Source organism: Struthio camelus, chromosome Z, assembly GCF_040807025.1.
Source record: "Struthio camelus isolate bStrCam1 chromosome Z, bStrCam1.hap1, whole genome shotgun sequence".
Classification (NCBI taxonomy): domain Eukaryota; kingdom Metazoa; phylum Chordata; class Aves; order Struthioniformes; family Struthionidae; genus Struthio; species Struthio camelus.
This window is the reverse complement of record NC_090982.1, coordinates 40,499,209-40,516,151: the sequence shown is the minus strand read 5'-3', so window position 1 is coordinate 40,516,151 and position 16,943 is coordinate 40,499,209. Positions and strand designations below refer to the sequence as shown.

Sequence of the window (16,943 nt, the reverse complement as noted above, 5' to 3'; positions counted from 1 at the left end):
GGAATGCTAAACCCTTAAGCTTGTAATAACTTGTGCATCAGCCATAGTCATTTAGCCTGTGTCTGATTTCTGACAAGCTCAAGTTTATAACAGGTTTATTGTGAAGAATTTGAACTAGGCATAACACGCTACTGAGTGTTATGATATACTTGACTTTGGTTTGTTCAGTGCTAATGAAAATTGATAGGCAGCTCACCATTAAACCTGAAATCACTTACAATGAAAGTGAAAGCGGGTACTTTCAGAATTAAAGACTCGGTTTCAAAATGGGTAAGCGTATGCTTTTGTGATCTCTTTTCTTTGAGCATATTCTCCAGCATTCTTAGCTCTTGATTCTTTTTGCTTGCATCAGCATCTGAATTGAGATGAATTCCGGATCCACTTTTTCCTCTGTAATGGGTGAACAAAATGAGAAGTAGCTTTACTGGACAGCTAAAAACAAGAATATGTTGTGTAGAATTTTTTTTCTTAAAAACAAAGACTTTTGGGAGAACAAAAAGATAACAGGTTTTCTGGAATTAAGTGGCACAGAGTTACTAATGCAAAAATTTCATCGTCTTTAGCATCACAAGATTAATTTGAACACCAGACCTGATGGACTGTCACTCTTAGCTTGCCTAGAACAGGAGTGTTTCTAGGACCTGTTTGTTTATTTTGCTTATATTCCTTTACACCGTAAAGACTGAGGGATTGCTAATCTTTCCTAGTACAAGAATTAGTAACATCTGTACTAGCAGATACTACTCGAACCAAGTGTATGGTGGTGTTGCTGAACTATTTTCACTGTGGAGCTCACTGGAGGATATTATTCTTGTGGAAATGTCATTTTCCTGAAACTCCAAGTCCCCATAGTGCTGAAGAATCCTTAGAATGAACAAAACGATTGTTGGCAAAATAGTGAAGAACTACTGTTCAGGTAAGGGGTGCTGTACGTTTGCAATGCTGTATAAAAGGTAAGTCGTGGTGCTACTGAAGCCTAGTTTACTTGCCAGGTTAAAACAAACTTAGATGTTTGCAGCCATGAGTTTTAAATCATCCCTGCTCTTGTATCCATCACCTCCATTGTGTTTTTTGAATTGAAAATTTTTGCCCCTGAATGATGAAGTGGTGTAGCTCAAATTGAAGACTAATATTTCCTTGAAGGCATTATGTTATCTTTCTTTTCCTGGCATTCAGTGTGTACAGTAAGTCTCATCTTTTCTTTAGCCACTGTCCTTTTAAGAGAGAATATTGTGCTTTCCCTGTCAATTATTCTGTCCTGTACCTCTCCCAGACTATTTCCTTCTGAAAACCTCAGTTTGTGTTTTGACATATCTGGAGTTTGTGCCCCAAATATGTCGGTTTCTTTCAAGCTCTAGTGGAGAGGACCTGCTGGCTACAAATGGGAAGTTCTCCATTCACCTGGAGTCTTCTGCCATTCTCATTTTCAAATGCATTCTTTCTAGGTTTTCAGTTTTCGCAGCTATTTTTAGTGAGGGGATTTATCTTGGTCAAAACTGGGACGAATGTTTTGTTTACATTCCTTTTTTTGGTACAGCAAATGATGCATGTGCCTTGCCAAATCTTAGTCATCGTTTCAGTCTTTGATTAGCATATCCTGGGCATTTAAGTGAACAGCAAACATACAGTACAATTATGGGTACGGTGCAATGATTATCTTTAAATCCACATTTTTCTGTCTGGTCTTTCATTTGCCAGGTGGAAGAGGCTGTGTAATGATTTGTATCCCTGGCAAAATATGAATCTCTTACAACCATGCAAAGAAAACAAGTTTAATGTTAAACACGTAAGGAGCTGAGGTTGCAGGGCTGTTCAAGATCATACTTGTTATCTACTAAGGAGTTCCTCCAGTTTCTTAATTCTTCTACCTTCCATAGTTGAATGAGAGGTGAACTTGCTAATCAGCAAAATAACTTTTGACTGCACTACTAAAAGTACTTGTTTGTTTGTTTGTTTTCTCTGCCCAAATCTGTGAGGAAACAACCTCCATATGAAAAGGAGACAAAATAACCCAAATCTGTCTTCTGTGGTAACATCATTAAGAAAAAGGGTTTCAGAAGAACGTGGGAGGCAGCTTGGACAGAATTTGGAGCTGCTTTTTTAACAGCCTGCTTCTATGAAAAATAGAGTAAAAGCAATGCACAATGAAAATAGGGGAGAAAAAAACCCCGTATCTATGGTTTATGAGATAATCAAAATAAGAAGAGAGTTGCACAAAGCATGAGAAAGGAAATACTTGTACCTTAGCCTCATATCCCAGATACGTACGTATGTGTACACACACACTGCTTTGAGTACTACTTCCTCATCAGCTCCCAACATAGTGGCTGTTGAGAAAGGGAACAAACTTCATGTTTGGTTCTAGATAGCCGAGGCATGAAAAAACTCGTATGTAGAAAGCAGACTGACTCTTCCAGAATTATCCTCACATCTTTTTTCTGAAGTCGCATACTTGTATAAGACGGTTTTTGGTTGTGCTAACAGGACGCTGAAAGTGCTTTGTGCTGTTTTAGAGCAACTATGCCACTTAAAATTCAAGCTAAGTCTTCGCAGAGGAGGGAGGAAGAGGTGAACGCCTTAATAAGCAAATGTTGTTTTACCTATGGGATTATGATGTGTGTTGAACTTTGCTACCGTTTACTTAGGAAATCAATGTCTGTAGTATTACAATGAAGTGCATCAAGATCACAAGGACTGGTTTATTTAAAACCAATTTTTCTGTTAGCAGTTAGAAAGTTAGCAAACTGACGTTGACTATGTTCTTACTAAAGACTTTTTTAATCTGGGCTCATGTTTTGATATGTACTTTATTTATCACTTTGATTAGAATTTTTATGTGTGTTTCTTTTGCCTATTTCTAATCAGGGAACTAGCCATTTGGAGAGTCCTTGAATAGTGAGTGTTACTTGCTGGGAAGTGGTGTTTGAGAGTTGCCAATGTCTGTTCCTCTCTTCCTCTCCCATGATGTTTTATTTCTTTTTTAATTTTGGGACTCCACAATCCTAGGCAAAGGAGCTAAGATGGAACACTTGAGTAAAGAAGGATTTGTGTGGAGAGGGGACAGGGAGAAGAGTTACTTTCAGGATAGCTGTCTCATCTGTAATATCTTCATCCTAGCATGAAGACGCCAAATTCTCCTAGGAGGGATTGAACAGAGACAACAGGTGATTAGAGGGAAAAGAAAAAGGTTGGGTGAGGGTGTAGCGGGGGGAGCAGAAGTGGTCAACAAAGTTTTTTTTTTTTTTTTTTTCTTCTCTCTCAAAAATATGTTTAATTTATAGATAGACTGAAAGCTAATTGTGGAATATGACACATTTTCATTCAGTCTTTTATTCAAAGTGTGGCCTGCTTTACTGATTAGACTAAGCAATGATCATTCTTGCTAGTATAGTCTCTGTGATCGTGGAAGTCTAAGATGGAGCCTAATGGCAACTACCAGTCAAAGTAGGAGTATACTTATTCATGTAGTTTAGCTTCTAGATGAAATTAAGTTAAGAATATAGCCCAAGACACTGATATCTGTAACTTAAACAAACAAACAAACAAAAAAACACCACACACACAAACAGACTAAAACCTACAGTTCCTAGAAGACCTTTTTGGGTCTGCTTAACAGATGAATTGGAAGGCAGCCCATGTAGCTGTTACCAGTACAGCTCAACCCTTTCACAGTTTTGCTGTTAAGATTACTAATATGATTTTAACGGAAATCTGTCCCAGTTGAAATCAAGCTGCGTTGAAACTATATTCCATTCTCTTCGCTGCTTGTGTGTGTGGGGGAATCATTGTGTCACTTGTGCAATTAGCTTTGAAAAACAGGATTCCTGGATAATATTCCTGTGCTCACTCAGGCTATCTGTGACTCGCACAGATGTTGATTTGTGTTTTAGGAATTAATGTTAAGTTTTTGTCCCTAAATGTATGAGACAGAAAAGATGATCCTTGGTCTGTCAGCCATGAGGAGAAATCCTAATTTTTCTTTAGCTGTAACTTTCAAGATTAGCTAACTAATGATGATACATGGTGCAAATTAATTATTTAACATTCCAAAACATATTGATGCGTTTGAATGCAGCTCACCATGTAATCTTGCTTGTTCCTCTTGGCTGATGCACGGTCAAAATTTCCATTATGTACTATTGAACTGGAAACCAGATTAATATCTCAAACTTTTCTTTGGTAATAAGTTATACTACATTGGGGGGAGAGTAGGTTTTGGAAATTATTGGTTATTAAATTACTAGCAACCACAAATAGTGTGAAATTCTTCTACTGGCTTTGCATCAGCATAAATGTATTATGTAAATACATTAAATGTATTATACACCATACATAAATGTATGATGTAAATAGTGTCATTCCTATTATCTGTCCTCCTTATACTGGGTGAAAAACAGAAATTTAAGCTTAAAGACTGGCATCTTCACCAGAGTCTTAACATTTACGATAGTGTTAAAATTGTCCTTTAGGGTGCCTACATTTAATGCACTAATTAGACTACAACTTTCTGTTATTATATGGGCTGTCTTTCCATGCGAGGATTATAACATGTCTAGCAGAGCATGCTCTGGGGAAAAAGGGGATTGCTTATTCAAGCCCTTTTAGTCTTCACAGCAGTTTTTCAAGATTTGATCGCTACAGCTAAAGCGCTCTCAAACTGGGAAGCACTGGGACTGGGACCCAAAAACCTGTTTGTTCTCCTCTCCCCCGCCCTCGGACAGCGCTGGAGCTGGCCTGGAGCCGCTGGTTGGCAGCGGTTGCCGACGCTGGCCAAGGGGCAGCATGAGGCAGGGACAGATAACCCTGGGCGCCGGCCAAGGGGCAGCGAGAGGCGGGGACAGATAACCCTGGGACTGGCTAGCTTTGATTTCAGGTGGGTTTCTATTACTTACAGCTGTTATATTGTTTTAGTTGGGCTTTTATTCTCTGTTTTTTTTTTAGTCAGAAGTATTTTACTTTCTATCTAATTCTCCAAGTCTTTGCGTAAAGCAAAATATAACTAAACTTAGCTGGCAGTAAAAGAAAAAGAAATGGGGGCGGGGAGAGGGCTTGTGACACCTTTTCCGCTTGATGCTTCTAGGCTAGAAGGAAGCAGATGGGTTTTCAGAAGGCACTCCAAAAAGATGCTCTTTGAGACACTGAGATAGCATGATCATGGAGGTATAAGTAAGATTTAAGAGATCATTAATTTTGATTTGTGTCTGCTCTCAAGCTATGTTGGTCTATTTGAATCCGCTTATACAAAATCCAACAAGGGTTGGATGAGCCCGAGTTCATAGCGGTAGCTCTTCTTTAAAAGACCAATGAGAGATGGTGAAGTTACCCATCTGACCACTGAAGACTGTCCAGCACTTACAACACCTTGTAACGTGTAGTTTGAAAGCGTTGCCGTCTAGCTAATACGGCTGCGGTTCGTTGTCATCTCGTGGTGTATCTCAATGTTTTGAAACTTGGTGTTGGAAATTTGGGTGAGGTGGAAGCTGCTGTGTAGCCGCTTCTTTGGAGGAGTAAGAAGTTGTATTTAATCTCCCAAAAGAATAGAAATCGTCTCTGAAATTGTCTGAAAGGGTTTGGCTTGCTCTGCTAGATGAAGAGTTGCCAGGCGCTGGCTCAGGAGACTGCGCAGTGCAGCCGCTTTCCCTCGGGTCTGCACAAAACGTGGGTTTCACGGGCTTCACAGCAGGTACCGGCACAGATAGGAGATTGTTGTGCTCTCCTCAGGATCTGGCTCGCCACGTAGGTGAGCAAGTGGTGTGTCCCGCGTGAACCTAAGCCTATACATTCATCCCTTTCAAACTCAGACTCTAAAACAGCTTTATATCTCTTTCCCCCGCCCCGCTCTCCAGTCGGGACCTGGCGGCGGGTTAAGGCAGGGGCGCTCAAACTGTGCTGTAAGACACCTCCCTCGGCAGCATGGCGGCCGTGACGCAGGTGCCGCCCCTCCCCACCCACCCCGCGCTGAGGCCCCGCCCCGCGGGCCCCCGCAGGTGCCGGTGGCCCCGCCCCGCGCGCCGTCACGTGGGCGGTGTCACGTGCCCGCCGGCCGATGGCTGCGGCGGCGCCGCTCGCGGGGCGCCGGTGGCCGCTGTAGGGGGAGCGGGCGGCTCCCCCTTCCCCCCCCCCCGCCGCCCGGCCCGGCGCCGTCGCCGCCATGGAGGTGTTCATCCCGTCCTTCCGCTACGAGGAGAGCGAGCTGGAGCGGGGCTACACGGTGAGCGCGGCCGGGCGCGAGACCCCCGCGCCTCGCGGCGGCGCCTCCTCGCCGCAGCGGCCGGGCCGGGGCTGCGATCCCTTCCTGTCCCCCCTCCCCTCCTCTACCCCGCCCCAGCAGCGCGCGCGCCCGCGGCCGTTATAACTGTCACAACGACAGCTTGGCCGGCTGTGGGTGGTGGGGGCGGCCCGACCCCCTGCCCGGCGCTGGGCGTCCCGCGCAGGGCCGCGGGGATGGTGGCGGGGCTGGAGGGAGGCTGCGGGAGGGCTCTGCTTGTGAACACCTGATGGCGGGTGGTGCGAAGAGGGGGCTGGAGGGAGGCTGCGGGAGGGCTCAGTGCGTGTGAACACCTGATGGCGGGTGGTGCGAAGAGGAGCGGGCCAGGCTCCCCTCAGTGGTGCCCGGGGACAGGGTGAGAGGCACTGAACGCAAATCCAAATGCAGCAGATCGCACCTAAACGGAAGAAGAAACTTTTATCCAGTCGCGGACACTGAACAGGCTGCCCAAGGAGGTTGTGGAGCCTCCATCCTTGGAGGTATTGAAAAACCCAACTGGACGCAGCCCTGGGCGGCTGGCTCTGCCTCACCCTGCCTGAGCAGGGGGTCTTGTCCCACCTCAGCAATCCTGCAGCCTCACGGAGCTGTTGGGACGTAACACTATTTCCACGTGTTTCTTAGTGGATGTATGGGATGTGCTGAACCAAAGTTCAGGGCACTTGGCTGAAGGTGGGTGTTCAAAGCCAGCTTATTTTATTAAATGCATTTAGTAATTCTGAGCTGTTAAGAAATACCAGGAAAAATCTGGTCATCTTACAGAGTAGAGAAGATTGGTAGGATTGGTAGTTGCACAGTGCCCAGCTGCATTTCTCCATTGCACCTTTCAGAGGAAGCTGGCTCAAGTGATAAGCTCATCTACCTCGTGCTAATGCTGTATGTTGTTCCTCTGTACCGGCAAAACCATGCCAGTCTGTGTAGAGCTTTTCAAGCCTGCAATGGGCAGTTTGTCTTTGCTCATGTGGTGGAAGTTTGTACCTCTGCGTGCACAGGAGTTGTATGTTAAATCATCAAAGGTGAGCCAGGTGTGGGGGCATTGTTCTGCTTTACCCTCTGACATCTAGATCATTCATTGGTGTCAGAGCCACAAACTAAACTAGTGAATTTTAGGAGTGAACGGATATTTTTATGGCAGTATGTATTTGTAGAAAGTATTTTTAGTGTTTGTATTTATTTTTTATTTTTAACAGTAATTCTGTCTGTGAATCCTGCTAAAGGATTTGTCTCTGATTTTATAGATGCCACGTGGATGCCTGATGTGTAAGACCCTGCTCACTAAACTTCAAAGAAATTAGAATTGAAACTGTATCTTTCTGGAAAACAAATCATAGTCTTGGAAGTGAAACAGTTTACTTATTACAGCAGTGGTTGTCTCTTGTCACTGGTGATGAGTAACTCATGCATCTGAAACTTGCCAGTATGAATTTGGTCTGGCTTATTAGCGATTAATGGTTGTCCTTGTGTTGATGAGTGTGCCTCTTCAGTCAGATGAGTTCCCTGAATCTCCATTTTACATCCCATGCAAACCATGACGCTTTACGCTATCAGACGCATTAGTTCAAGGATTTCACCGAGCATGAAACTGTAACAGCAGTCACAGCTAAAGTTCCTCTGCGTCAGGCATCCTATGGGACAGGATATGGAAGTCTCTTCTGATTATAACAGGTGTTTGTTTTGGTTTTAAAGAGTTTATTGACCGTACATGAGCCAGACTTGCTCTAATGCAAGTGAAAGTATGTTAAATTATTAAAGAATTTGCAAAAATATTGTACCAAGCATTGGAGTTCATGGTAATGCAAACGAATGCACTGTAAGCAAGCACTCTCTCCAGCAAAGCAATGGCTGAGAGCTTGCTGTAGCTTGCCATCACTCTGCACTAGCTGGGAAGATATTGTGTGGGAAGAGATATTTACGTAAGAAAAACATTGACGTAAGAATTATTTGGCTTTGAGCCAAAAAGGATTTAGCTTGGTGAGTTTCTGTGAATAAATGTTTTGGTGTCCAGACCGTATCTGCTCTTCTCCTTTTGGGCCTCTTCATGCAGGAGTTAATGGTCAGAAGAAGCTGTAGTTTCAGTAGATACCGCTATAAACTATGGGCGTTGAAGATAAAGGACGTTGTGATTAAGTAGCCTCTTTAACCACTTCTGGGCTACCTGGACGTGCTGAATTAGAAAAATTGAGGTAAGGGTAGAAGGTGACTCTGTGGAAGTTCTGAATCTCTTCGAAATGTAACCTTTGGATTTAAGGGATGGGTAGAAGCCAGGAGTGCTGTAATACGTCGGAGTATAGCATTTCTGTGAAATGGTATAGGTGATTTTATTTCAATTATTTTATGTCATTCAGCTTACATACAGTGTTAACATTTAAAACGAATTACAGTGAGGGTCATAGCAGTGCAACTTGCCACACCTGACTTCTTACCATTCTCTTCCCTACAAGTGATAACTTGCTTCTTAGCATATCCAAGCTCCAAATGAAGATGTTTGCTTGGAGTGACTGAAACAAGGAAATATCAGAGATGGTGTGATTAATGGTATAAAGGGATGATGGTGCTTGGGCTACACAGAAGTTTGCTGGTGTGCCAGTTCCACACAAGCCCGGTAACATCCTAGGAGGTCACAAAGCTTGGTCGTCTCCTCTGTGACTTTGAGGGCCTGTTACAGAGAAAGTGGGCTGAAGGAGGGGTTTTTGAGAAGTGTGGTGAGGGGTTTTGTAGTTTGTTTTCTAGAAGCAGCAGCGATCCCCTAGGTGCAATGAGAGAATGGAAGAAGAGTGACTGGAGATCCTCCCTACAGCGGCTCCACACAGCTGACAAAAAACGCTTTCCTGTTTCCGCAGGCGCCTGGTTGCTTGTTTTGGGGAGGACAGGGTGCGGGCTGAAGGGAGCAGCTCCAGTTCTCCTCGTGTTCATCCTGCCACAGTTTATTCTCACTGGCTGGAAAGAAAAGAGGTGGAAAGGATGCTTGGTCCTTTCCTTTAGGAAAGCTTATTACCCCTTTGCTGCTGTTCAACTTGCTTCCTCAACACCTGTTGCTTTGGATGGTTTCCTTTCTCTCCTTGGTGCCTCTAGACAGCAGTGGGATAGTGGAATATGCAAAGAGCTGTCAACGCTAGTTAGCCATAGACGCACAATGCCCTTACAGAGAGAGGATGGAAGTAACTTGCCACAGAAATGAGAAACTTCTCAGCTCCTAGGAGAAACCTAGGGAGAAATTAAGTAGTAAGTAAATGGGGTGAAGTCTTGACCACTGTAAAGGTTGGTCCAAGGAAAGAAATGATTAGGAAGAAAAAAAGGGGGAAAAGTCTCTAGTGCAACGCTTGAGTTTAATGCTCTGTCGAAAAAGTATATGGAGGACTTGTTCCCTCCTGACTTTATTTCAGGAGCTCAGCGCTCTTCCTCTGGCATAAAACTCTGAACACTCTTTTCTCCAGGATAGTCAAGAGTATAGTTGCACTTGTTCCAATTTTGTTTGGGATATACCTGAAATGCTGAAAAAGAGAATAGGGAAAATATCTGTTTTCCGTTTGGCAATTGGATTTCACTGTCAGTTTAAATTGATGACACTAGCTTCCAAACTATTGAGCCTGTGCTAATAAATGCAACAGTTGTTCATAATTTGGCAGTAAATGACCTTTAAATGTAGACGCTTACTAAGGATATCCCTAGGGGACAATTTAACTTCAAAATGACACCCATGTGCTCTTGTTATCATTTAAATATGCTCCTTTTGTCAATAACAGAATACTAAATACTAGTTAGATTTCTAATGTTGATTCAGATGCTAGGTAACTTGCTGCATAATTAATATTTAATTTATATTGACCAAAAACATTTTACAATGGTATGTTGCAGGTCAAGGTGACATACATTTAAAGGTGTTGTAGAGAAGAGGTTGTGCTTGACTGATGCATGTGCTTACTGCGTTTTTAATTAACTCTTTAATGCTACTCCCCGGATTGCTTCCAAACTTGCAAATGTTATGGAAGCAAGATGTAACCTGTAAGATTCTCAGGCACTGTGGGTTTCTTTGGAAAGTCCTTATAGGCTTTATCTCGTCTCGAGAAGCAACGCTGTAGTTTCTAGGCTCTGCTCCTGCTTGTGGAAGTATAGAACTACGACACAGAAGTATTGATGATGTAAAGCATGGAGGGAGTAATTCTGTGAATGAGTTTGTGTAAAAATAACTTGAAATATTACTGTTATAACCCTTACACAGAATCTCTGGACTGTGTGAACTTGGTAATTTTAAAAATCTGAACAGGCTCTGTGTGCCTTAAGTGGGTGGGAAACTTGCAAGCATTAAGGAGAGAGGAGATTCCTACTTGCCAGCCTGACTTGTGAGAGCTCAACAAGCGTTAGGTTGCCTCACAAATTCTGTGGCAGTCAGTAACGGAGCAGCTGCTCCAACTAACTTAATCGGATTTTCAAGAAAGTTAAACAGAAAAATGGGACCTGTTTTTAGCAACAGTTAGACTTTTTCTGTTGCCTTCACAGAGAGCTTTTAAACGATTAGTATCGCTGCAAGTGAATCACAGCAGCTCTGTACAGATATTTTCTCTCCTGCATGAGAAGATGAAGAGGATAAAGATGATTTGACAGATGCTAATGACTTTGTAATGTCAGAAAAATGCTATAGGTGACAATTGGTTTTTCAATTCTAATGAAAAAGCATGGATTAGTAGATTAAATAGAACTGGTGACTTAAGCTGAAGATTGTTGTGATTGAAAATTTCTTTTTTGGTGAACTTGTGCATTTGGCAGCACTTTAGTTAGGTGATTAAATTTCTTCTCTCTCGTTTTTCCTACTGACAGACTTTAGGTCAGTGGTATAAAACTGACTATTTTGTATGCAACAGGAACATAAAGAGTATAAAGGAGAACAGAGAGTTTTGCAATGTGTGTGCAGAAGGCAGCTAAGTCAGAAACTGGGAAAAAGTACAATCAAAGTGAAAAACTTAACTGATGTGAATGTATACGTCACAATCGGTTAAAGCTGTTTCTGTGTGTGTGTTTAATCTGGTTTGGGATGTCGATGGATTAGATGGATGTGCAGCTCCTGTGATATCTGTAATTTTGCAAATACTCAAGAAAACCCTCATCCCTAGACGAAAAATCCTAGTGGAAAGGGCCGTGTAAGATTTCTTTGAGCAAGAAACCACTTTCAATGGATTCCTCAGGGTATTCAGAAGTAGGATAAACAGCAGCAGAATTATCTATATCGGTTTACCTTCTGAAAGAGCAAGAGTTGCCACATATTCTGCCAGTAAAGCGTAATTGCAAAACATCTGTTCCCCAATTCTCTCTCAAGACTTACTGATTTGTATTTTGATGAGGAAGTGATGTTTTCAGAAAGATTGGGAGTAATAGATCATTCAGACAGGTGTCACAATAAAGATATATTTGAATGTCGTTGAATCTTTGAGAGGTAGTAGTGGTAAAATATTGTTAATGGGGCAGCACCAATCAAATTATTTCATCAGAAGAATTCATGGTTACCTGCCTGTGCTGGTGTTTTGTGTTCACGTAGCGTCAAGTTATGATACTTGCAAAATCTCACGAACTTAGTATTACATGTATCCTTTGCTTCCTGGGAGGAGTGAGGACATACTGAGCTTATAAAGACAAGCGGGAAGATATAATAAGTCTCTCCCTTCTTTATTTCTGTAACACATATTTTAATTATCCTTTGAACTTTTTGGTGCCAAGTACAGTTGCATTTCAGGTTTAATAATTAGTCATCATTGTAATGGCATTTATGAAGTTATCTTGGAATTTTAGTATTTAATGATGATAGTTTTATGCAAGGATGGTTGGTGAAGCCCTTAAAAGGCTGAAGATGTGTATTTCACCCACAGTAGTGACCAGATTATTAAATAAACTGATACTGCAGGAGCAATTTTAGAAAACTGTGTTTTTAAAAACAGGCATGTATTTTTAGAGTAACTGGAAATTTTAAATGGCAGTTCTTCAAAACATTGCAGTTCAAAATTACCGGTTGGAAAATACCACCATTCTTCTCAGCCTGAAGTGACTCTCTTTTTAAATAACTTCTTGAGATTTTATATGAAAGAATTTCAAAGATTGCTTATATGGAGGCTGGAAATACATAAATCCATCTTGGTGGTTCACTGATGCTTCTCTTTGTATTCACAAGAAATATAAAAGAAAATGATGGATTTTTATAGTGCAGCCAGCCTAGTGACTGAATTGTGTTTCTGACTAGGAAGAAGGACAAAATTTAGTCAGAGTCTTGATCCAGTTCCGCTTAGGTCGAGAAAGGTCTTCCTAGCATGTTGGGAATGATGAGGCTGTAGAGAAAACAGATCTGTGAAGCAGAGGGCGTGGTGTTAAAATTCCTGTGCTGCGTTTGGGAATGGTGGAGGCAATGGAAGTAGTTATGTTGGGCATGCACCGTGGAAGTGTACTAAGGGAGTCTTTCCAGTTACTGCACATAGAATATTCTTACTGTGGATATTGATTATTTTTCTTAATTGTTTTAACAATTGTTTTACAATTTTATAAGAGGCGTAGTATCAAATTTTCATTTTCAAGTTTTGGTGAGACTCTGTGGTTTGGAGAAGACTAAAACAGCATTTTGTAGAGCGTTTTGAAAGAGGATTTTTGATGACAAAGCAGAAATTTCATTTACTTTGAAAATGGCACTGTATTTTTATGGGAAACAGAAGGATAAGTGTACGCAGTCTGTTAAAGGAATATATGTTTTCAGGTTTCCCGGTGATAAATATCTGGTGTGCCTGTAGAATGACTACTCTCTTTCCTGGAGCAGTCATACTTGAACGCAATGTGGTAAGCATGTCGCATTTCGTAAACCATTAAGCATACTTTTTTGTTTTAACAGATGATTTGATGTGCTGCAGTGGTGCTTGGATATTTTTAGGAGTTGAAATAAGATGGGATAGAAAGAGCATATTTTGAGAAAGGAGTACCCGCTCCATTCCCTATTCTAAAACACAGATCATTGCCCCTCAGTTTTCCTCTGCTGGCGCAGTGAGAGCTCCCCCTTCTGTTCGAAACAACTTTCAGCTCAGAAAACCTGTAAATAGGAAATCTTGCCAAGACATTTTTGGATGGCAAACGCTACCAGTCTGGATAGAAAGAAGTACTTTATGAGAAGTGGCAATAAAACGTCTGTTGCATCTTCCATGTCATGTGTTATAGATATTTGAATATGATAAGGTCTGTGGGTCTCGATTAACACCGGGGCCCTCTAGGTAAGAATTGTTAAATTGTGTGCATGGTACATGCTTTCTTGACATGAGAGTTTCACAGCTCACTTTCAAAAGCATTGTCTGCTTCGGTAATGCTTTTCTGCTTGATGAGTTGTAAAAATTATTGACTATCCTTAACTATATTATCACTGTTTGACTACTGAATTCTGGAATATAGTGAAAATGGTACAAGACTTCTGTGATAGTCTTTTCTCCCACCATTGCCCCTTGAAAACTCTGAAATAAGAATTACTCATCTATCTTCATTATTTTATTTTTTTATACTTGTCCCCTGCTATGTTTGGTTCCCTTTTTAAAAATGGATTCTGTTTTTATACTAGGGCAGGAAAATATTCATATGCAGCAGTGTCCTCTGATCGGAAAATAATGGAATCTGAAGCTTTCCCATCACCTCTTACATGAGGACAAATTAAGAATCTTGATTATGTGGTGAAGCAATCAATTGTTCAGCAGCAGGTTTGTATTGATTGCAGGGTACTGCTTTTATGAAAAGTGATCAGATGCGCTTCAGCTAACTGGAGTTTACTTCTCGTCTTGCACAAGACTGTTTCTTTGCGTTTAGATTCCCTTACGTACTCTTTTTATTTAGTAATCGAGCCCCTTCCCACAAATAGGAGTCCCTGGTCATGCTTTTTCCTTGTAGTCAAGCTGTTATGGTAATTATGGTCTAAATGTCTTGTTCTTTCGAGATGACGAAACAAAAGGAACATATCTTCATTCTAATCGTTGATTAACGGGCTAATAGGTTTATAGTAATGTCATGGAATGTTACAAAAATATTTGCTTTGGTTGAAAGCTGTGGAAATTAGAGAGTATTTAAAAAAAACTAACACAAATTTCAAGATTGTCATTATAGAATCAGAAAATGTATTAGCCTATTGTTTTTCTGATTTCTTCCACCTTCTAAGAAAAATTATATCCTAGGATGACATACACTACCTGAAATTCCAAGCCATTTGCCTCTTAAAAGTAAGTTAGAGAACATTTAAAAGCTAGATTTTAATCAGAGATGCAGTTTCTCTAAAACATAAGAGCCTGCCTTCCCTTTGTAGTAGGTCATAATAAGGGAGCAAAAAAGGCAGTAAGTAACTAACACATTAATCTATTTTTGATACTGAGTAAGAAAACGTCAAAGACCTTTCACTTTGCTGATCACACACAACGTGAGTGGATGTGTGATTGGTAACAACATAATCCATTGTTTCACGCTGTTTCCTGTGAGTGTCTTAAAATTGCAGTTTTACACAGAGTTTGCAAAGTTCAAGTGGTTTTGCAAGTATTGCTGAATATGCTGCATTTTTCCTTGCGTGTTTCACCTCCGCATCAAAATCTGTTCCTTTGGTAGTTTCAAGTTTTGCCTTCCCCTGGCAGAAATGTTGTGATGTCAGACTTCCAGGTTCTGCCGTAAATTCTTTGTGACAGTTGGGAAGAGGGATAGAATATGTTTAGATGTATTTTAGAACAGGAAACTTGGTAGTGACTTGTTAGGAGCGTTAGTGGGGATAGTAGTTCTCTCCTTTTCTTAAATCGGACAATCCTGATCTTGAGCTGAATTAGAGACAAAGTAGGGGAATATATTCTAAGTTCAGCCCCCCTTTCAGTTGAGAAAAATCCTTCAACATTTTCTTCTTACCTTTTGGTCTATAATTGCAATTATATAGTTATCTGGAAAATAAGCCTAAGGAGCATAGGTTAATAGGAATCAGAAGCCATTGAATGTTCTGTAAACTAAGAAAAGATGCCTAAAAATTAGATCCTTAAACCATGAAAGCCATCTCTGATTCTTTTGCTACTTTCTTATGCTAATACTGTGATAGCATCACTGTTTTTTGTTTGTTTTCTGTTTTTGTTTTTTTTTTTTTTTATTCAGTGGTGAACATGGCACTCACTAAAGCAAAACTTATCCTAACTGCCTAGGTGTTTGAATAATACACTTTGTGAACTGGTGTAAAAAATGCAGTTACTATAGTTTTGAAGATGATTTGGTGTCTGGGAAAGTACTGGCAACATGCTGCACGTTTGAAGCTATTTTTTGCTACTCGCTAAATAAATTGTCAAAAATTGCTGATTTGAAAGGGGGTAAAAACCTGCTTAAAGTAATCACAGATACAAGTGTTATCTGTTAAGGGCTAAGAACTTAATGCCCCATTTCTCAAATGAGTTTTTACAATTACGAGATAGCTATATCACACTCCTAAGTGAAAAGCTCGTGCACTTGCCTGCGTGGTTATTTCCAACCTCTACTCTTCTAACAAGCTCCCAAAGTTGTTATTGCTAATAAAAGTGGAAAGTGGACCTGATAAAAATGTTTAGTCTGCAGGGCTGTGTTTTATTTATCATACCACAAAAGAACGATGTTTTGTTGCATTGTGGTCAAAATAGAAGCGACCTTACTTGTTCACAAGTGCTCAAAGCCTAGAGATAAGAGAGGCAAAATAATAGAGTACAATAGCAAGAGTGTAGTGTAATTATTTGTGGCTTGTCAAGAGAAGCCCTCTCAGGCCCCAAGTGATTCAAATCTGGGAACTCTGCACAATTCTGTACACTCGCCGTAGCCAGCATCAGAGAAATCTCGGCCAGCTTCTGCGACAGTACTGAAATTGCATCAGTTTGTCATGCACTGAGCATGCCAGCTTCACACAATATCATTTGCTTGCAAATGGGCCTGGCCCCAAAGCCCTGAGACGCATTCTTCGGTATCTGACTCTTGGCCTGTGATTTGTCATGTCTCTAGTGCTATCAGCGTAAAGTAATTTTAATAGATTCTGATGGTTTGCTTGTGGAAGGTAAAGAATGCACTACAGATTGTGTCAGGTAGCTTTCTATGGCATGTAACATGGTGGAGGCCCTCATGATGGTGATAGCCAAACAAAGAGTATGGAGAAATGAGAACCCTATTTTGAGTGGTATTTAACACCCCCCTTTTCTACGCCCTGCTGTGGGCATCTTTGCTAACTCAGTAGGTTCAAGAACTGTGCTGTTTAAGCAAGCAATATTTGTGCCTAATGCTTGTTTACAGGTGGATTTTATGGAAGAAAATCGGTGGCATTTTTTCTCTCATTCATAAAGAAAAATGCTTCAGTAAGAGGGGTAAAATGTTAAGTAATTTCCAGAGACTAAGCTGTATGCATTTCACTTTTTTTTCTTGGTATTTAAGTTAGTGCTAATTATTTGGAGATTTAGTAATCTCTACGTGAAATCCCTGTATTTTTTAACAATTGTTTTCTGTAATACTGTAAAAGAGAGAAAATTTTGTGCAATTTATAAATGTGCTCTGGAATATAGATTTACGAGGAGTTACTTGGTTGGCTTTGATTACAATAGTTATTTAGGAGTTGTTGAATAACTCAGTCTTTTGAGTAGTTAGGTAGTTTACCTGCGTGTTATGGAATAAGCATATGGCATATTTTTTACTGTTCATTTGA

General features: G+C 40.9%; 1 protein-coding gene across 1 annotated transcript in view; it reads left to right on the top strand.

Annotated features, from left to right (window-relative positions):
- The first annotated feature begins 6,076 nt into the window (after window positions 1–6,076).
- The window catches only part of LOC138064679 (sorting nexin-24), an 88,643-nt gene continuing 77,776 nt past the window's right edge, over window positions 6,077–16,943 (top strand). Inside the window, exon 1 of the mRNA XM_068928381.1 lies at window positions 6,077–6,211. Within this exon, the coding sequence (XP_068784482.1) occupies window positions 6,152–6,211 (60 nt within the window). The 5' untranslated portion in view covers window positions 6,077–6,151. The remainder of the gene's footprint in view (window positions 6,212–16,943) is intronic.